Source organism: Poeciliopsis prolifica, unplaced genomic scaffold, assembly GCF_027474105.1.
Source record: "Poeciliopsis prolifica strain line A6 unplaced genomic scaffold, Auburn_PproV2 SCAFFOLD004, whole genome shotgun sequence".
NCBI classification, from domain to species: Eukaryota; Metazoa; Chordata; class Actinopteri; order Cyprinodontiformes; family Poeciliidae; genus Poeciliopsis; species Poeciliopsis prolifica.
In genome coordinates this window covers 16,070,604-16,087,619 of record NW_026562379.1, presented here as the reverse complement: position 1 = coordinate 16,087,619, position 17,016 = coordinate 16,070,604, and the positions used below count along the sequence as shown (strand labels likewise).

Genomic DNA, 17,016 nt, shown 5'->3' with positions numbered 1-17,016 from the left:
GATATGCTTTATTTATTATGTAGGGTTTACTAAGTGGGTTGAATGGGTTGCATTTAAAAAAACATCCGACTTGTGTTGTTCATACTGTCATAAAAAGATCAGATACAGGTCATATTACGTCAAAAAAGTAAATCCGAATTGGGTCACTTCATGCTGCAGAGTGAATGTAGCCCAAGAATAAACTCTGGTCTCCCACAGGGTCGTGTCCTAAGCCCCCTCTACGGCCTGAAAGCCCACGGCTAAGCACATAACAAATCAATTAAACGCCCAAAGAATTAAGAGCTCAATAGTTTCCATTTGCATGATTGGTAGAAAGCGAGACATGAGGAAAAAAAACAGTCTTCAGTTTGGTGCTTCGGTCTCAACTAGTCCCATTTTTTTGAAGGGCAGTTTTATTTACAAACTTTAGTATGCATTTCATTGGTTGTTTCAATTGTTTACTTTGGATATTTAAAATGCCCAGGTCTAGTGATAAATGTGTGTATCTGCATTATGCCATTATTATTATATTACTTGAAAATGACCATATTATTATTTATCACAACAACTTCTGAGACAATTTATCGTCCAGCAAGATTTATCGTGGCAGGTCTAGTCTTAAAAATAAATGTCATTAGAACTGCATAGTAAAGAAAATTGGAATTGTATTAATCCTAAAAACTGCAATGATAATTTCAGTTACTATTAAATCTTATTTTTCTGACTATTCCAAAAATAAACAGCAAGCATTAAGAGCAATCACTGGTGCATTTGGAGCAAGGTATATTTTAATTTTTTGGTCAAATACTTTTATTTTTACAGGTTGTTACTGCAGTGCAGTAAGAAAGTTATTTTGAGGTTTAAGAGACAAAACTTCTAAAGGTCACTTTACCTCACTCCACTGATGAAGATAATGTTAAATTACTAAAATGTTCCCATCTTACGCTATGAATATTTTTTAACACAAAAAGGAGCAGAAAAACACTAACAAGACTCAAAACCACAAAGTCCAAATTTATTAGAATTAGCTGGTTTATTTGTAGAGAAAAACAGAAGCTAGAGTCTGGTTGCCAGGTTTTGTTATTTTATTTTTGTTTTTTTTCCTCCCCAGCATCAAACAGCTTGAAATAGAGGTGTGGTTTTTGTGGGGAAAAAAGTAAATTGCAATAAATAAATAAATGATTACTAGTGTATGTCAAGAGCAAATATAGGACTCTGGACTTCATTTAATTTCTAAGAATTATTAATACAAAATTTAATTACATTTATAAAAAACTAAAGCATTTGAAATCAACTGTTGCTTATCTGGTTATGTCAAGATTACACTTGACTGATATTTGTAACTCAAACTGTTATTTACCGCATGTATGTGTCCGCCGTCCCTGAATTACTTGTTTATTCCCCCGGTCTGGCAACACAGCAACCGCCCGAACGGGGCTCATTTGCATAATTGGGAACGATTTCACAGGAGGCCGAAGAAATCCTTTTAACTCCGTGTAAAGACACAATATGACGCCGTGAAATCTTTCCGGTGAGTCTATCAGTTGAGTTTATAGCATTTGTAGGTTGGTTACGTCATTTTGGGCAAATATTTGAACGTTTTCCAGGGTTTGGTCCAACGTTTTGACCGAAGCTCTCCGCGGCGCCATGTTTGGTTCGAGGCGTTTCTCAGGAGCTCGTGCTCGCCTGAAACGCCGAAAACACGATTAATTCAAATAGACATATCAGTGTGAACTGTTTTTATATATATGTTTATTTAAAGCACATATGTTAATATAAGCTCTATTATAAGTTTTTGTAGGCCGCTAAACTTCTCGGTCAAAAGTAGTTTTTGTCCATTTTCTTCAACTAGTCAGTGTCCGAAAACTAATGAGAAATAAATAGGAGTCGCATACAAGAAGTTTTAGTCATTTATGGTTGACTTTGGGACTTTTTACGCGCTTTTACCGCAACTAATAGACATGTGTGCCACTTCTAGTCCAATTAGGCATGTGGTAACAGGCACGAAGCTGAAGTTGGCTTTCGATTCGGAAAACCTGTTGGTAACTTTTTTTTTTTTTTTTTTTTTTAGCAATTATTTCACCATTTTCAAGGTTTTGTTGCAACTTTTGACCTGAATTTAGACGATGGTGTAGTTTCCACGGCGCTGTGTTTTGCTCCAGGTGCTTTTTTAAGGTTGTTCCCATCTGCCAGGCTAAAAAAAACGCAATTAATGTAACTTAATCCTGTTTTCTCAGGGATGACTCCATCTAATTGTTCACTACCTTGAGCATTTTTTTATTCTGTTCTAGTTGTAAACTAAACTTACAGTTTTCATCTGGTTTGTTTTATGCTTATTGTGGAGTATTTAGAAGCAGGTGTGATTTGAGAAACTTCAATAAAGAGATGTAATTTCTTTTATTGCAGTGAAACCACATTAGAAACACTCCAGCTCCAAAACGGCAACACATAGACTTTTCAAACCTGATTGACATGATTCACTACTAACTGTAAAATACATAATCATATTTTTCAGAAACACTTTTCAAACCACATTATTCTATACCGGTGGGTGATTATTTCAAACAATATGTGCGAGTTGTGAAGGGCTGGCCACATTAGTTATTTTTTTTGCATCCAGACCACATTAGAAACAACGTAGCATATCCAGACTCTTCAAACCTGGACTAGATTATTCTACATTAACTTATTCAAAGTGTGTGATTTTTGATACTTAACGTCAAATGAGGTTCTCCTCAGTCTGGCAGCCATGTTCACTCTGGACGAAATGGATCCTGAAGACCCTGGATACTACAATATCACCGATAGCATCTTCTAGAAAATCAAAAGGGACGAAATGGAGCAAGATCTATAGAAACGGTCTAGAATACTATGATGCAGTGGTGACTTGATTCTGCCCAGAAAGATTCATAATCAGCTAAAGAGGTGTTTCATGTCGGCTCTTTAATCCTCAGTAGATAATTAAGTTATTGAGGACAGGTGTGAAGTCTTCCATCAGAGATCCTTTGTTCAGAAAGGAGTCTCACAAGCGCACAAAAAACACAAACAGGATTTTTATGATTACACCCCACTGAAACAGTGTTGATAAATGATTACTCTATTGAATGTTTAAAACAACTCAACTAAATGTTTATAAACAAATACTAGACTCAAAATAAAATGTGAGTATTTTCACCTGGTTTGACATTGAAAAAGGTGTTAAATACAGAGCAGATCTTACATAGTTTAATAAGAAAGGCCTCACAAATCACAGGTTTTAAATATTTTGCTATTAATGTCTGGCGTGCCTGTTCTGGTCTGGATGCATAAAAAGCAGAGAAATCGCCCTTCAGTGAAGTTTCACAAATCAAATAAAGGTTTTCCTCTTCTGGTCAGCAGGTGGCAGCAACATACAGGAAATCTGAAAAACAGAGAACAGGAAGCAGGAAACTCACAATTTTCCTGTGAGTTTTAAAAATATGTTTTAAAGTGCGTTTTTTATTCTTCATTCTGACTTAATGGTGCTCATTGGAGCGTTCAATTGTAAGGTTTCACATGTTTCAATCAATTGAACTTTGATGGGTTGTTTATGCTTTGGAGAAGAGTGAAAGTGAAATAAACTGTTAGGTGAGAGTTAGCTTTTTAGCTATGCTCATGGGCTATTGCATTGTGGGTAATCAAACATTAAATTTAAAAATGTTCCTGGTTTATTTAACCAGGTTTTATTTAACCTGTATGTTTTAGCTCATGTAATACTGCAATCCTGTTTATCAGTTTTTATTTTTCTTTAAGCAAAAATGTGTTGGCACCGTGAGTCATGTGGGTATGTCTGCGAAAGACATCCCAGGGAGCGAGAGAAGCAACTCATACTTACCTGGCAGGGGAGATACCATGATCATGAAGGTGGTTCACCCAGGGTGAGGCTCAGCCATTGCACTCCGGTTGTGCTGACCCCTGCGAATTCCCCAAATGTGGGAATCTCGACTGCATAATTTCTGGTAGTGGGGGACTGCGTTCGCGCTCTCCCCTGATTCAATGTTAATGGAAATACTACCTGTATTGCAGATTCTACATTCTTATTAAACACTGTAGTGCTAAAATCTGTAACGTCTAATATAAGAGAACATGATTAGCATGAGAATAAAGCCACTTTGATATCATATTGTATGAGAATAGTCATGGTATATGTGAGTTTACAGTTATAATAATATATTAAAATAATTAAATTGTATCAGAACAAAGTTGACATTTCAGAGCGAAGTTATAACATGGCAGTTATATTACAAGAATGAAATCATACAAGAATAAAGTTGACATAATATGGAAATGATGTCAATATTTCAAGAATAAATCATATGAGAAAATGTTTTACAAGAGTAAAGTAGAAATAGTACAAAAAATAAATTATGGGGCTTTCCTTGTTATTGTAGGATTTTATTTTCAAAATTTTTTATTTCATGATTTTGTATTTTCTTAATACTAGGTTGCATAAAATCTTTTCATTCTGCATTGGTCATATAATAATAGTCTTCCAATTTATCAAACAATGTAGTTATTTTCAAAATCAATTAAGTGAATAAGTTGCATTTTCAATGTTATGAGTGGGTGTTAAAAAAATGTTTAAACCCTTCGCTGATGCAGAGAAACAGTAGCTGATGCTATTAATCTTTAACATCTTCAGAGAAATCATCCCTAGCATCATGTGAGGAGCTGCACTTTACTCTCATCTGGTGGAAACCTCACCAGAAACACGACTATCTGAGTTAGCTTTTTAGCTTTGCTCATGCGCTATTGCATTGTGGGTAATCAAACAGTATTTTAATAATTAGATCTCGTCATTTTCCTGGTTGGCATTCTGTTATTAATTAGTAGCTTGTAATAGGCGGATGTTTATTTTATTCATGAGCTTCTGCTCGGTTACTGGCAGGGTTTACTAGAAGTTAAAAACGATACAAATAGAAACTGCGGGATGCAGAATGCAAATCATATGCAAATCTTTTGGTCTTGTCCTAAACTAAGTGGGTTCTGGAAGGACATTTTTGAAGCTCTCAGTGTAATTTTTAGGAGAAATGTTCCAAAAACTCCCTTGGTGGCAGTCTTGGGAGTAATACCCGATGGAATAGACAGGAAGGGTGATAGATGTCTTCTAAGTATCTTGCTCACAGCAGCCTGAAACCAGGGCCTCCTACATATAACACATGGCTACAAAAAATTTGGGACATTTATCTGATGGAAGGAATCACATATTCCTTAAGGCTTCAGAAAACAGTTTTTGATATAAGGTGGAGCCCTGTCTTACCGTTACTAATTCAATGACACTCTTACAGGAGTGCCTTTTGGCACTTGTATGTACCCATGAGTCAGTTAAAATACCATAGTGTTACTTAATTGTGTGTCTATTTATTTTATTTTGTTGTTCTTGTCTGATGTTTGTACTCTGTTATGTATTCCTTATTGCCTATGTTAGATCATTTGATGTCTCAACTTTTGTCAAGTTATAATGCAGAAGATATATGTCAGTAAGAGACAGACGAATGCAACTGTGGACATGTGTTGTTAAAAATAAATAATAATAAAGTAAAAAAAAACGATACAAATGTGTCAGTTGTTTGCTAGCGTTAGCTAGGCTAACACAACATTGCATTGTGGGTAATCAAAACATTAAATTTAATATTTTTCCTGGTTTATTTAACCAGGTTTTCTCTGTATGTTTTAGCTCAATCCTGTTTTAAACAATCCTGTTTTTCAGTTTTTAGTTTTCTTTAAGCAAAAATGTGTTGGCACCGTGAGTCATGTGGGTATGTCAGCGAAAGACATCCCAGGGAGCGAGAGAAGCAACTCATACTTACCTGGCAGGGGAGATACCATGATCATGAAGGTGGTTCACCCAGGGTGAGGCTCAGCCATTGCACTCCGGTTGTGCTGACCCCTGCGAATTCCCCAAATGTGGGAATCTCGACTGCATAATTTCTGGTAGTGGGGGACTGCGTTCGCGCTCTCCCCTGACTTAATGTTAATGAAAATCCATGGTACTGTAAAGTGTAGAAGCTATTTACATTGTCATAGTAATAGACAACAGAAATAAATACATTTATTATACGCTACTTTACATACGTACAGACATACATTGATACATATAAATAATTACTCTTTCCGTTGTTTTCTACTGACCTGATTTTAAGGGGAAACTGGAGCTGGCCTTATTTTCAAATGTATAATCATCAACATATTTAAGCGTTTGTACAGCACTTTTATAAATACAATGGCAATAAATTGCACTGTATATATATTGCTGGGTTTCAGACACATGACCCGTATGACGCAGGAAATTCAGATGGTGGCCCGGAAGTGGATTTCTCTGGTTCTAAACAGAGCACAATGGATCAGAGCAAGTACGATAAAGCCCTAAATGGGTTGGAACAGAGAGGCATCTTAAAATCCTTGAACATAAAATTCTTTTGTTTTAGTTTGGGTCAACCATTTAGGAGTAAAAGAAACATTACACGTCTGTTTCTGCAGGGGTTGTACAATTTTAAGTACACCAGCTATCTTCGAAAGATGAGAAGAACATTGATCTTTCTCTCTATGTGAACGGTTGAAACAACTTTACATCAATGACTCAGACTTTAGGCATTTTGATGCAGGATTTACAGCAGTAAACGGGCTGCATTTACTTCCTGCCCTCCATCTGCATTTTGTGACGTTGATCTGAAACCCAGCAAGAAAAAATACATCTTGGCCAAAATAAATAAACCCAGAAATAGAGAGAAATTGACTAGAAAAATCTTGAATAATTTTTTTCCTTTTATGAAAAAAAAAAAGAAAATCGTACATTGGCTAGAATAAACTCAGAAGCTATCTATGATTTCTAAAACAAAAATAGCTTTTTGAAAAGTGGAAAATTTGCTAGAAAACACTTGAGAAATTTCGAGCTAATTCTCAGAAATTCTGTTTTAAAAAGATGTTTCTAGAATTACTGAAAAGCTTTTTAAGATGCGCACAGGATTAGTGTCACCATCTAGCCTAAAGGGGGCGGTGTGGCGTCATCCAACCGTTCATACCGAGAGAAAAAGAGTGAATGGGATCAGTGGAGGTCTAAGAGTTTTCCACTTTATCCTGTTGAAGTCAAACTCATCACTTTGGCCGTTTAAGCAATCCTGTTTCTGGGAGTTCAACCACGCGGCTGAAGAATTCAGATGGCGGCTGTCAGCATTATGAGCAGAATATCTGGGTTATGTCGTCATGCTGTTAGGCAAACGGCTGCACTGAAGATGCCGAGGCTGCTGCAGCGTCGGTCCTTCAGAGTTACTGTGAGTTTAAACCGCTTCAAATCAAACGCAAATACGCTTTTAAGATGGGGTGCGGTATATGTAACCCACAAAGGTCTCTGGAAGATGCCTCATTTTGGCCTAACTCGGTGCAGTGGTTGGCATTAAAGTGGCTTAGCACTGATAGGTTCGTGGCGAGCATTTTATTTGGCTTCCTCGGTGGTAAAATCTACACGAACGTGTTATAGGAATCATTGAATTCTCGCGATAGTTTATAAAACAAGGTATTTATGTTAGCATATTTGAGATTAAGGCAGCTTTTGTTTGTATCGAGAATGCAGGCGACTAATGAAACAAAACACAATAATACCGTAATGGAGTGATACGAGTTGATTATAAATTAGATTTGTGTGAGTTGTTTTCATTCGTTCGGACCCTGAAAGCCAGCTATGTAGCTAGTTAGCGACCGGCTAAAGTTTTGGCTAGCTTCCTTCCTATTGGTCAAACAAAGGGGTGTGATGACTCAACCCAACCTGGGTACCAGCTGTTGTAGAACACCTACATGGCAGGCCACATACGGGTACCAATAGGCTTTGTTGTAAATGCTGAAGGACGTACTTTAAGCAGTAAACAAATAAAGTGTACTGTACTGTATGGGCAAAATTTCAACATAAATGATTTGTTCCAACGGAATGTGCAACTGAGATGGTTAATTTAAAATGTATCTATTTGAGCATTAAATATTATAATCTGTGTAAATAAGTAACTGCAATAGTAAAGTCATACAGATACCAGTATGCATATATTTTACTTTCTCCACTGTAGTGTTACTAACAGTTCGTTTAAGTCATGTGTGGCACTATGGAGACTCGTTGAACATGCTGGACTGTGGGCTCTGATAACCAGAACTCAGAGATGTCTAAGAGCAACAAGGACTAAATCGGTGGTTCTGCTTCAGGACTGGTTTAATGCAAGGACTGTGACAGGCAAGGCAACTTTATTTAAATAGCAGTTTTCAATTCAAAGTGCTTGTACAAGAAAGTTAAAAACAACATACACAAGAAGATAGTAATAGTAATAATAAGTAATAAAAGGTGTAGCTCCTGCTTTTTACCTTTTTCCATCACAGTTTTTCTCCCACTCAACTTTCCTTGAATATATTTGGGCAAAACAGTCTGAACAGTCTGCTCAAAGAGCCCTAACTTTTTGTGGTTTGTTGTTCCTGTAGAATGTGTTAAACATTGTCTTGTCCATAATTTTCTAGGTCGAAGGTAACATGGTTACTTGATTGTACTGTGTTCCTGGAAAATACTTAATGTCACACCTTTAATATATAGAAATCTATGTAAAGTTATTTTACACTTGCAGATTGAATATCATTCACTGAAGTGTCAGATTGAGCTGGTATGTTACAGTTTATTTTGTTTAGTGTCCATATTAGACAAGTTCAGGTATCCGTGGATGAATCTGCATGAGGTGGGAAAATAGGGAAAGGATTTTAGATTTGGGAAAGAAACAACTTAGTCTAAATGTTGTGGTTTTAGTTAACCTGTGGTGCCACCAAGAGGTGAATATGATCTTCTCAGAGCTGGTTTTATGAGTCTATGTAAATGCTTGAACATGTTTTAAAACAAACTAATTAATGCATTTTAAGATTTTTATTCAAGTGGGAACCAGAGGTATCACTTTTTTTAACCAGATAGTAGAACTTAAAATCTCACCACTTGTTCTGTCTTGAGGTCACCCAGCTGGTGGACGCTGTGTTTTCATTTGCTCCGATATACCTGTAGAAAATACAAATGTAGGTTTCACGGTCTGTTAGTCAGACACTCCCTTTGTGCTGCACCAAGTCTTTGGCTTCTAAATAGAATAAATATCCATGTAGTTTCTATTTTGCTTTTTTGCCAACATGAAAACAATTAATCGAATTAGGGTTAGGGTTATCAATCAATTGCTTATTCGTTAATTCAAGAGATGAACGAATGTCTTTTAGTGTTGTAGTTTGACCGCCTTCCGGCAGAGGGCGCTAGTCATCCATAAAACGGAGCCATTGATGAACAGGTTGAAATAGAAACAAAGATGGCAGAGATATTTAAGAACGGAAGAGGGCAAAGGTCCAGACAGATTTGCTATGAAGTTGAGGATGTGATGGCACAAAGCAAAGTGTTAATTTCTTCAGGAGCAACCGCAGACTGTACTTCTGTATAAATATCTCTGTACATTGACAAAGAAGTGATTAATGTATTTATTCTTTTATCTCTTTTTCTAGTCAACAATCTAAGAGGTTTCTGTTTTGTTACATTTTCTAAGTTTAATAATGTTAGAAAACCAAACATTTTTGTTCATTCAGTCAGTGTTTTTCAACAGCTGATACAAAATAATGTTAAAATTTAAAATGTATATTTTTAATTCAGAATATTGTGAAAAAAACTGCTCTTCCTGTTATGGAAATACAAGAAAAAACACAGGTTTTGAAGAAAATGGCTGCTTATCGATTAGTCAGCTTTACATTAACTTGTTAATAGATCTCTTGCATCCCCAGTTCTACTGTTTTAAATCAAGAATTACAAAGTAATCGAGTCACATTGGTCGTTACTCACATACTGGAGGCTTTTTGAAAGTAAAATGATGAACTTTTCCTCCTTCAGGCTGTACAGCAGCAGCAGCCCTTTGACTCGTCTCAGGAAAAGCCCCAGTTTCCTGGCGCCTCAGCAGAGTTTGTGGACAGTCTTGAATTCATTCAGCCCAATGTAATTTCTGGGATTCCCGTGTACCGGGTGATGGACAGGCAGGGCAAGATACTCAACCCCTCTGAGGACCCTCAGGTAAATCCACTCTACCTGCATGTGTCGTTGTTAAAAGTCACGTTAAGAGCTCTGCTGTTTGTTTCCCGTTCAGCTCTCCAAAGAGACGGTTCTGAACTTCTACAAGAAGATGACGCTGCTGAACACGATGGACCGGATTCTCTACGAGTCTCAGAGACAGGTCCGGCTTTTACTTCCAGGTTCAACCGGAGAACAGGTGGAATTTGATGTAAAATGCGATTGTTTGTTTTCAGGGTCGAATCTCCTTCTACATGACCAACTACGGAGAGGAGGGGACGCACATCGGCAGCGCCGCAGCTCTGGAGTCTAATGATTTGGTTTTTGGTCAATACAGAGAAGCTGGTATGAAAAAAGCTGTTCTTATTATACTTTACAATCTTTTAAATGTCATTGTTTTCTCCAGTGTATTTTATTTATTTTATTTTTTTGTGGTAGATCAACAGAAAATAAAAATGGAATAAAATTTAGCAGGTTTAGTTGCAGAAATGTTCTATATTTTGCTTAAATTTTGGTTTCATTTTACCAGACTATCTTATTTGCATATAAACTGCTAAATAAATTTGATAAAGTATTTTTGATCTATTTTCTAAACCAAATGTCTGATTACACTTGAAATAAAACCAAAATAACCCACATGAATATTACAACAAGATACAGGAGTTTGTTTTAAGTCAATAATTTTTGAAGCTTGATTTATAAAACAGTAAAAATCCACTGGCAAATTATTCCACATGTTACAAGACTTTAAGTGGAATAATCTGCCAGTGGAATTAGTAATTTTTCTTCAACATTAAGGAATTATTGACTTAAAATAATCTTGTTTGTTGAAAAGTTACTTTTAAGTTAGTTTTGTCTTATATCAGGGTTTCTGAAAACCGGGAAATGGATATAAAAGCATTTTTACACCAATCTGATGGTTGAAAAATCTAAAAAAAAACATTAAATGATTTGGCAACAATAATGTTTTTTTTAGATATATAGGTTTTGATCAAAATGTCATAAATTACAGACTCTATTAACTTGATTTAAAAATTTCTTCCAGTTGTGCAACTAAAATAAAAGCAAATATATGTCGAGCATTTTCCTTCACCACCTTGATTCTGTATTTCAGTTCCATTAGCTGTATGATGACTGTTACTGTTTGCGGTTTTCATACATAAATATTCCCCTGCGGCTCCTCAGGAGTGCTGATGTACCGCGGTTTCCCCCTGGATCTGTTCATGGCTCAGTGCTACGCCAACGCCGACGACCTGGGGAAGGGCCGCCAGATGCCTGTCCACTACGGCTCCAAAGATCTACACTTCCTCACCATCTCGTCTCCTCTGGCCACGCAGATTCCTCAGGGTGAGGCCGCACAGCCACCTGCCACTAACAGGGTTCACCTGAAATCCTTCAAAATGCCTGGATTTTAAAGGATTGTGCTTGATTTATGGAAAAAGGTCCTTTAAAATGTTTGATATTCGAACCTCACAGTCTGGCAATAAAGTGGAAACTAATGTTTTATTAAAAGCCTAAATTTGGAAAACATTGTTGCAGAGAACTAATAAAAGAAACATTTTTTCTCATTTAAATAATCAAGACTCAGTTAAAAATATCTAAAATGATTTCGATTTGTTAAATACTGAAAATATATTTAAAATATATCTATATTTTTTGGAACTTTGTATGATTTCAAAGGTTTGTGAAGATGCTGTATTTATGTTTAGGTGTTTAATTTGAGCAGGAAGGTTATTTACCTGAACAAAATGTAAAAAAAAAAAAAGCTTGAATTCTGTATAAAGTCCCTGAAAATGTTAGATATTTAAACTACACAGTTTTGCAACAAAGTTCAATTAAAAGCCTAAATTTTGAAAACATCACATATAGTTGAAACTTGATGTTTTCATACACCTAATAAAAAACATTTTTGTTCTCACCGCTTAAATTTAAATCGGATTAAACGTTTCTTCTTTTAGGTCATTAATAATTACCAAAACTTTGCGATAACATTATTATTTTTTAGGTTTTTCTTGCAGCCTTTTTTGTATTTTGTATTAAAGCATTTAATTTACTTCAACAAGATTTGTTTGGGTTGTTTCAATGTAATAGTTATTGTTCCTAATTACTTTTTGAACTGTGTAATTGAAATCTATGTTGGCTCATATTTTATACAACATTACTAAGATTGGGGGATTTTTATGTCGAATTAGCGTTTTATTCTCGAATCAGTTGGGCTTGTAGGATGTATTTGAGACATTTAAAAACAACATTTTGTTTGCCTCTGTTTTGTGATGCAGATTAATATCACAAAACATTAATAACAGTAATAAATGATACCATATAAAGTTCAAAAACTGCCATTTAAATGCTTGAAAAGTGCAGAAATTTTACAATGGGAACAGTGTATGAACCCTGATTTTTCTCCCGTTCTTCTCAGCGGTGGGAGCTGCGTACGCGCTGAAGAGGGAGAACACGAACCGCGCGGTGATCTGTTACTTCGGGGAGGGAGCGGCCAGCGAGGGGGACGCACACGCCGGCTTCAACTTCTCAGCGACCCTCGAGTGTCCGCTGATCTTCTTCTGTCGCAACAATGGCTACGCGATCTCCACCCCGACCAACGAGCAGTACAGAGGCGACGGCATCGGTGAGACGGATTTAAAGATCAGTTAGGCGTAGACAGAGTTGGGTCGTAACTGGTTACATTTACCTGAGTCGCTTTTTGAAGTAACTCTGCTCTTGACCTGCAGTTTTATTTTGAAAGAGACTGATTTGGAACATATTCTTTTTTTTGTTTTTTTGCTTGTATGAATTATTTTCATTTTGATCCTTAAAATCTAAAAATTTCCACTAAACTTTAAATTTTGTTCCGCATGATTATTTAATTTTTAAATATTAAATGATTGATACTTCAGTAGACTTGTTACCAAATACTTTATAACTCTTGAATAATTTCTTGGATGACTACTTTTTACTTGAGTAAATATGTTGAAGTACACCTGAACACCTCTGGTCATTTATCATCTATTGATTGTTCTGACAATTAATAATAAAAGAATTGATTTAAGACTTTTTGATAATAATTACGGCTCTTTGTTCTTTCAGGGAATGGCCTTGTTTTCGTCTATAACAATTAATAAATTAGTTGACAATTATTTCATCAATTGATTAACCACAATTAATTTGATCAATCGTTTCAGTCCTGTATCATTTCTTCTTTAAATTTTCTCCAGCTGCAAGAGGGCCTGGTTACGGCATGCTGTCCATCCGTGTCGACGGGAACGACGTGTTCGCCGTCTACAACGCCACAAAGGAAGCGCGGCGCAGGGCTGTGGCTGAAAACCAGCCTTTCCTCATCGAGGCGATGACTTACAGGTTCGCGGTTTCATCTTTTTTCCACACACTCCATCCTCATTTCCAAACCAAAACTTTAACAGTCAAATAGAGAGAGGCGAAGAGTTTAAAAAAGATGTGTGCAGCAAATTAACAACAGTTATTTACATAAGCACAATGGCAGCTTTATCGTCATTAAAATCCACATTAAACCTGTTTAAGGAAGTTAAACAGGTATCTTTCCTTTTCCACAGCTGATGACCCTTCACCTTTCCAAAGGTCATTTTACATCTAAATGTTTTCCTGACAAGCTGAAGCATACAGTGCTGTTGGATTTGATTAACAAATTCTAGTGAAGGAGAAATCTCCACAAGTTGTTTGAAGAAAATACTTTCACTCTCAAATGTTTCCAGTGTTCCCTCTTTAGAACGGAATCAAATTACTAATAAACCTTTTTAGATTAAGCCGACAAAGCCTCCACAGTGTGAGTGGAGTAAAATGTCTCTAAGCTTCTTTCTCGTAAAAATATAAGGGCTCACAATATTTTCATTGCATTAATTCTGGCCCAAGCAGTGTAATTCATCAGCAAATTAGAAAATAACTATTTAAAAGTGTTGCTTTTCTTTATTGTAAGACATTAGACGAGATAACTGTTCTTCCATTTGCCTTTCACTGAACTGCTAGTAAAGGATTATTGTGTTTTAACACAAGTTAATAAATGGGTCTAAATATAAATCCAGTCCTTTGAAAAATTAAGTGAAATAAAAGCAATTTAATTCAGTTTAAGATTTTGTCTCCAGTAGTTTTGGACCACATTGTCTGTGTTGATCAGCTGGGGCCTGATTGATTTCTGAATTCTCCTCAAACCACTAAATCCAACGTGATGCATGTGTACCACAAATGACTGTTGATGCAAATTCAACACGTACCAGTAACCATACCAGAAGCTTTTTTTTTTTGTACTTTATTTTTTAATGAGATTTTAATACATGACAAAACATCACACCAACACTGAAAAAAGGCAAATAACAAAAACAAAAAAATATATAAATAAAAATTAAAAATGGACAATGAACAGCAATCGGAACAGAGGTCACCAAGGGAGGGGGACAGCAATACATTGCATAGAAAGAAAATGAACAGACAGCTTTTGATGCACGGGTTACAGTAAGTGAAAAGTTAGATGAAGAGACAAACAGGTGAGAATTTTTATCCAGAATTACCAAGTCCTGCCAAACCACACAGCACCAAGCCCCATTTACCACCTCAAAAATAAATGGATGATATTCAAGTTACTTTAGAGTTTTTATATATTAACCATTTTAACCAATATTTTTGAATTTTGTTTTCCTGAAGTCTTATAGAGAATGTGAGCCTTTCCATTTCGCGTATTTCTTCAACCGTGGCTGACCAGTCACACAAAGTCGGAGGGCTCCCACTCATACCAGAAGCTTGATTTGTTTGAAAAACAAATTAGGAAAAAATCATTTTAAATTGATTTAAGACTCTTAGGGTGCAGTCACACCAATCCTGTTTATTCCGCATTACCATAACAACTGACAACAACTCAGTCGTTATAGTGCAACAGCATTCAACATCACAAAACATGACATTTCCCACACAAATCACAAAATGTTCAGTCCTATGTTTTCAAACTTGACGTTTATTTTGCGATTATTTAGAAGTGATCGCTGTGGTAGACTAGCTACCGCTGCTATTAGCTAAGCTAACACAGCTGTGGTTGATTAGCTAATTCAAACATTTAAATTGCTCTACTGATAATCTGCCAGAAAACTGTTGTGTGGGTTGCCTGTTTTTTCCTTTCTTTTTTTTGACTGAACTGAAACACGCTGAATTCTGCAGTATATCTACAAGTTACATTTGTCATAGTCAAGCTAGCATGAGTGACCTATGTCCCTCACCCTCATTATATTTTTTTCTTAAAACTTTTTCCTGACCTGGGTATCGAGTTCCTGTAACGTTGAGAATTAGCAGTAAAGCACTGCGTCCCCTTTTATTTTATATATTAGGCGTACATTTAACATTTGTTGCGTTATGTTGACAACTTGACAGCTAAAACCAATGGTAGCCATTGTCGTCTAGCAGGTTTTTGCTGGGTCTCGTGTCACGTTGCAACATATCTACATCTACAGGCTAACAAAGGCTCATGGTGTAGTTGGATTTGAATACCAAATTCTTGTTAAAATTCCCTCTCCAGTTGTTTATTGAAAGGAACTACTTTCCCTCACAAATGTTTTTAAATATGAAAAGCCTGAGGGATGTTTCTGGTTCTTCCACAGAATCGGGCATCACAGCACCAGCGACGACAGCTCGGCCTACCGCTCCGTGGACGAGGTGAACTACTGGGACAAGCAGGACCACCCCATCTCCCGGCTGAGGCACTACATGACGGCACGCGGCTGGTGGAGCGAGGACGACGAGCGCAGCTGGAGGAAACAGTCACGCAAGACTGTGATGGAGGCGTTCGAGAGGGCAGAGAGGCGCCTGAAGCCCAACCCAGAGCTGCTGTTCACCGACGTCTACCAGGAGATGATCCCCACCCTGGCCAAGCAGAGGGATTCCCTGTTCAGGCACATCCAGCAGTACAAAGAGCATTACCCCGTCGACCTGTTCGAGAAATAACCCCCATATGCAGTAGTGTGTGAGGACTGGAAGTAGCTGCACACCACATGTTGTGTTCAAGTAACAGTTTGATGTGTCATTGCACATTCTGGACATATGCTTTTAAAACAAATGATTTCTAATGGTTTTTGGTGCCTTATGGTAGAAAAAAAGCCACATTTTACAGAAATGAAATGGTTTCTTTTAGGGCTGGGCGAAAAATCTTTTTCTTTTTTTTTTCACATGTTGCATTTCCACAGTTCAGTGTGACGTCATCATCATCGCCCTGGGCGGCCATGTTGTTGTACAGCTTCTATTTGTCTGGACTGAATTCAGGTCAGCTCTACAACAAAATGTCTGGGCCAGGCTATGGTTTTCTTTTTTAACTACTAGAATTTAATACAGCAAAATGTGAGAATAATGACATAATATTGCCAGAAAAGCTGTAATAGTAGGAGAATGGAAATAATTTAAAATGAGGAATGTTGAGCATCTTGTGAAAGTTACAGTCAACAAATTTTCTTCTCTTAATTTTAAGATGTTATTCATGTAAAATTCTCTTTATTTTGATAATATAACATTTGTGTAGCCTGGCTTTAATTACTTATACAACTCACAGAAGAGATGGTTGAGCTAAAAGCTAATTTCAAAAATAGTTCCTGACATTTGTAATTTCTTTTTCAGAAAAGAAAGCAAGAAAAAAAATTGATTAAAATCACATCTGGGATAAAAAATAATTCATTTAGAATCCATATCGCCCAGCCCTACTTTTTCTTTTGAATCCAGATCAGATTAATTAAATTGGAAAGCAGGATGTATTATGGACAGTTGACCTCTATTTGTCATTGTATCTTTCCTTTTCAACAGCTGATAAGCAGATTTCCTCCTGTGTCATTGAGGTTATCCGTTAGTTCGTTTGTTGATGCTGTTACACAATGTCATTTTTCTCAGAACTGTAGATCTGTTAAAATAAACTGTAGAACATTGGTTGTCTTCAAGTGTTTATTCAAAAAATCAACATGATAGTAAAGGAA

The 17,016-nt window shown here is 36.5% G+C and overlaps 1 protein-coding gene and 2 non-coding genes across 4 annotated transcripts; all 3 read left to right on the top strand.

Moving 5' to 3' along the window:
• Nucleotides 1-1,424: 1,424 nt before the first annotated feature.
• bckdha (branched chain keto acid dehydrogenase E1 subunit alpha) lies at nucleotides 1,425-16,968 on the top strand. Of its 2 annotated transcripts, none has more exons than XM_055028676.1 (8): nucleotides 1,425-1,510; nucleotides 9,875-10,051; nucleotides 10,125-10,211; nucleotides 10,285-10,393; nucleotides 11,234-11,395; nucleotides 12,468-12,674; nucleotides 13,261-13,402; nucleotides 15,661-16,968. In XM_055028676.1, exons 2-8 carry the CDS (start codon nucleotides 10,007-10,009, stop codon nucleotides 16,001-16,003), a joined length of 1,095 nt encoding a protein of 364 aa, XP_054884651.1. In that variant the 5' UTR covers nucleotides 1,425-1,510; nucleotides 9,875-10,006; the 3' UTR covers nucleotides 16,004-16,968. The 2 variants fall into 2 exon arrangements, with proteins under 2 accessions (XP_054884651.1, XP_054884650.1); XM_055028675.1 differs by lacking the exon at nucleotides 1,425-1,510 and adding an exon at nucleotides 7,025-7,268.
• On the top strand, nucleotides 3,825-3,988 carry LOC129359481 (U1 spliceosomal RNA). The gene has a single exon (XR_008605916.1). It is a non-coding gene; the product is annotated as a U1 spliceosomal RNA (small nuclear RNA).
• LOC129359473 (U1 spliceosomal RNA) lies at nucleotides 5,800-5,963 on the top strand. Its single transcript, XR_008605908.1, has one exon. It is a non-coding gene; the product is annotated as a U1 spliceosomal RNA (small nuclear RNA).
• Nucleotides 16,969-17,016: the final 48 nt, after the last annotated feature.

Excerpts from the sequence above, each read along its gene's own strand:
- bckdha (XM_055028675.1), top strand. The coding sequence starts at position 7,155 with ATGGCGGCTGTCAGCATTATGAGCAGAATATCTGGGTTATGTCGTCAT. Across the intron at positions 7,269-9,874 it reads GTCGGTCCTTCAGAGTTACT|GCTGTACAGCAGCAGCAGCC; the intron begins GTGAGTTTAAAC and ends TTCCTCCTTCAG. Across the intron at positions 10,212-10,284 it reads TCTACGAGTCTCAGAGACAG|GGTCGAATCTCCTTCTACAT; the intron begins GTCCGGCTTTTA and ends GTTTGTTTTCAG.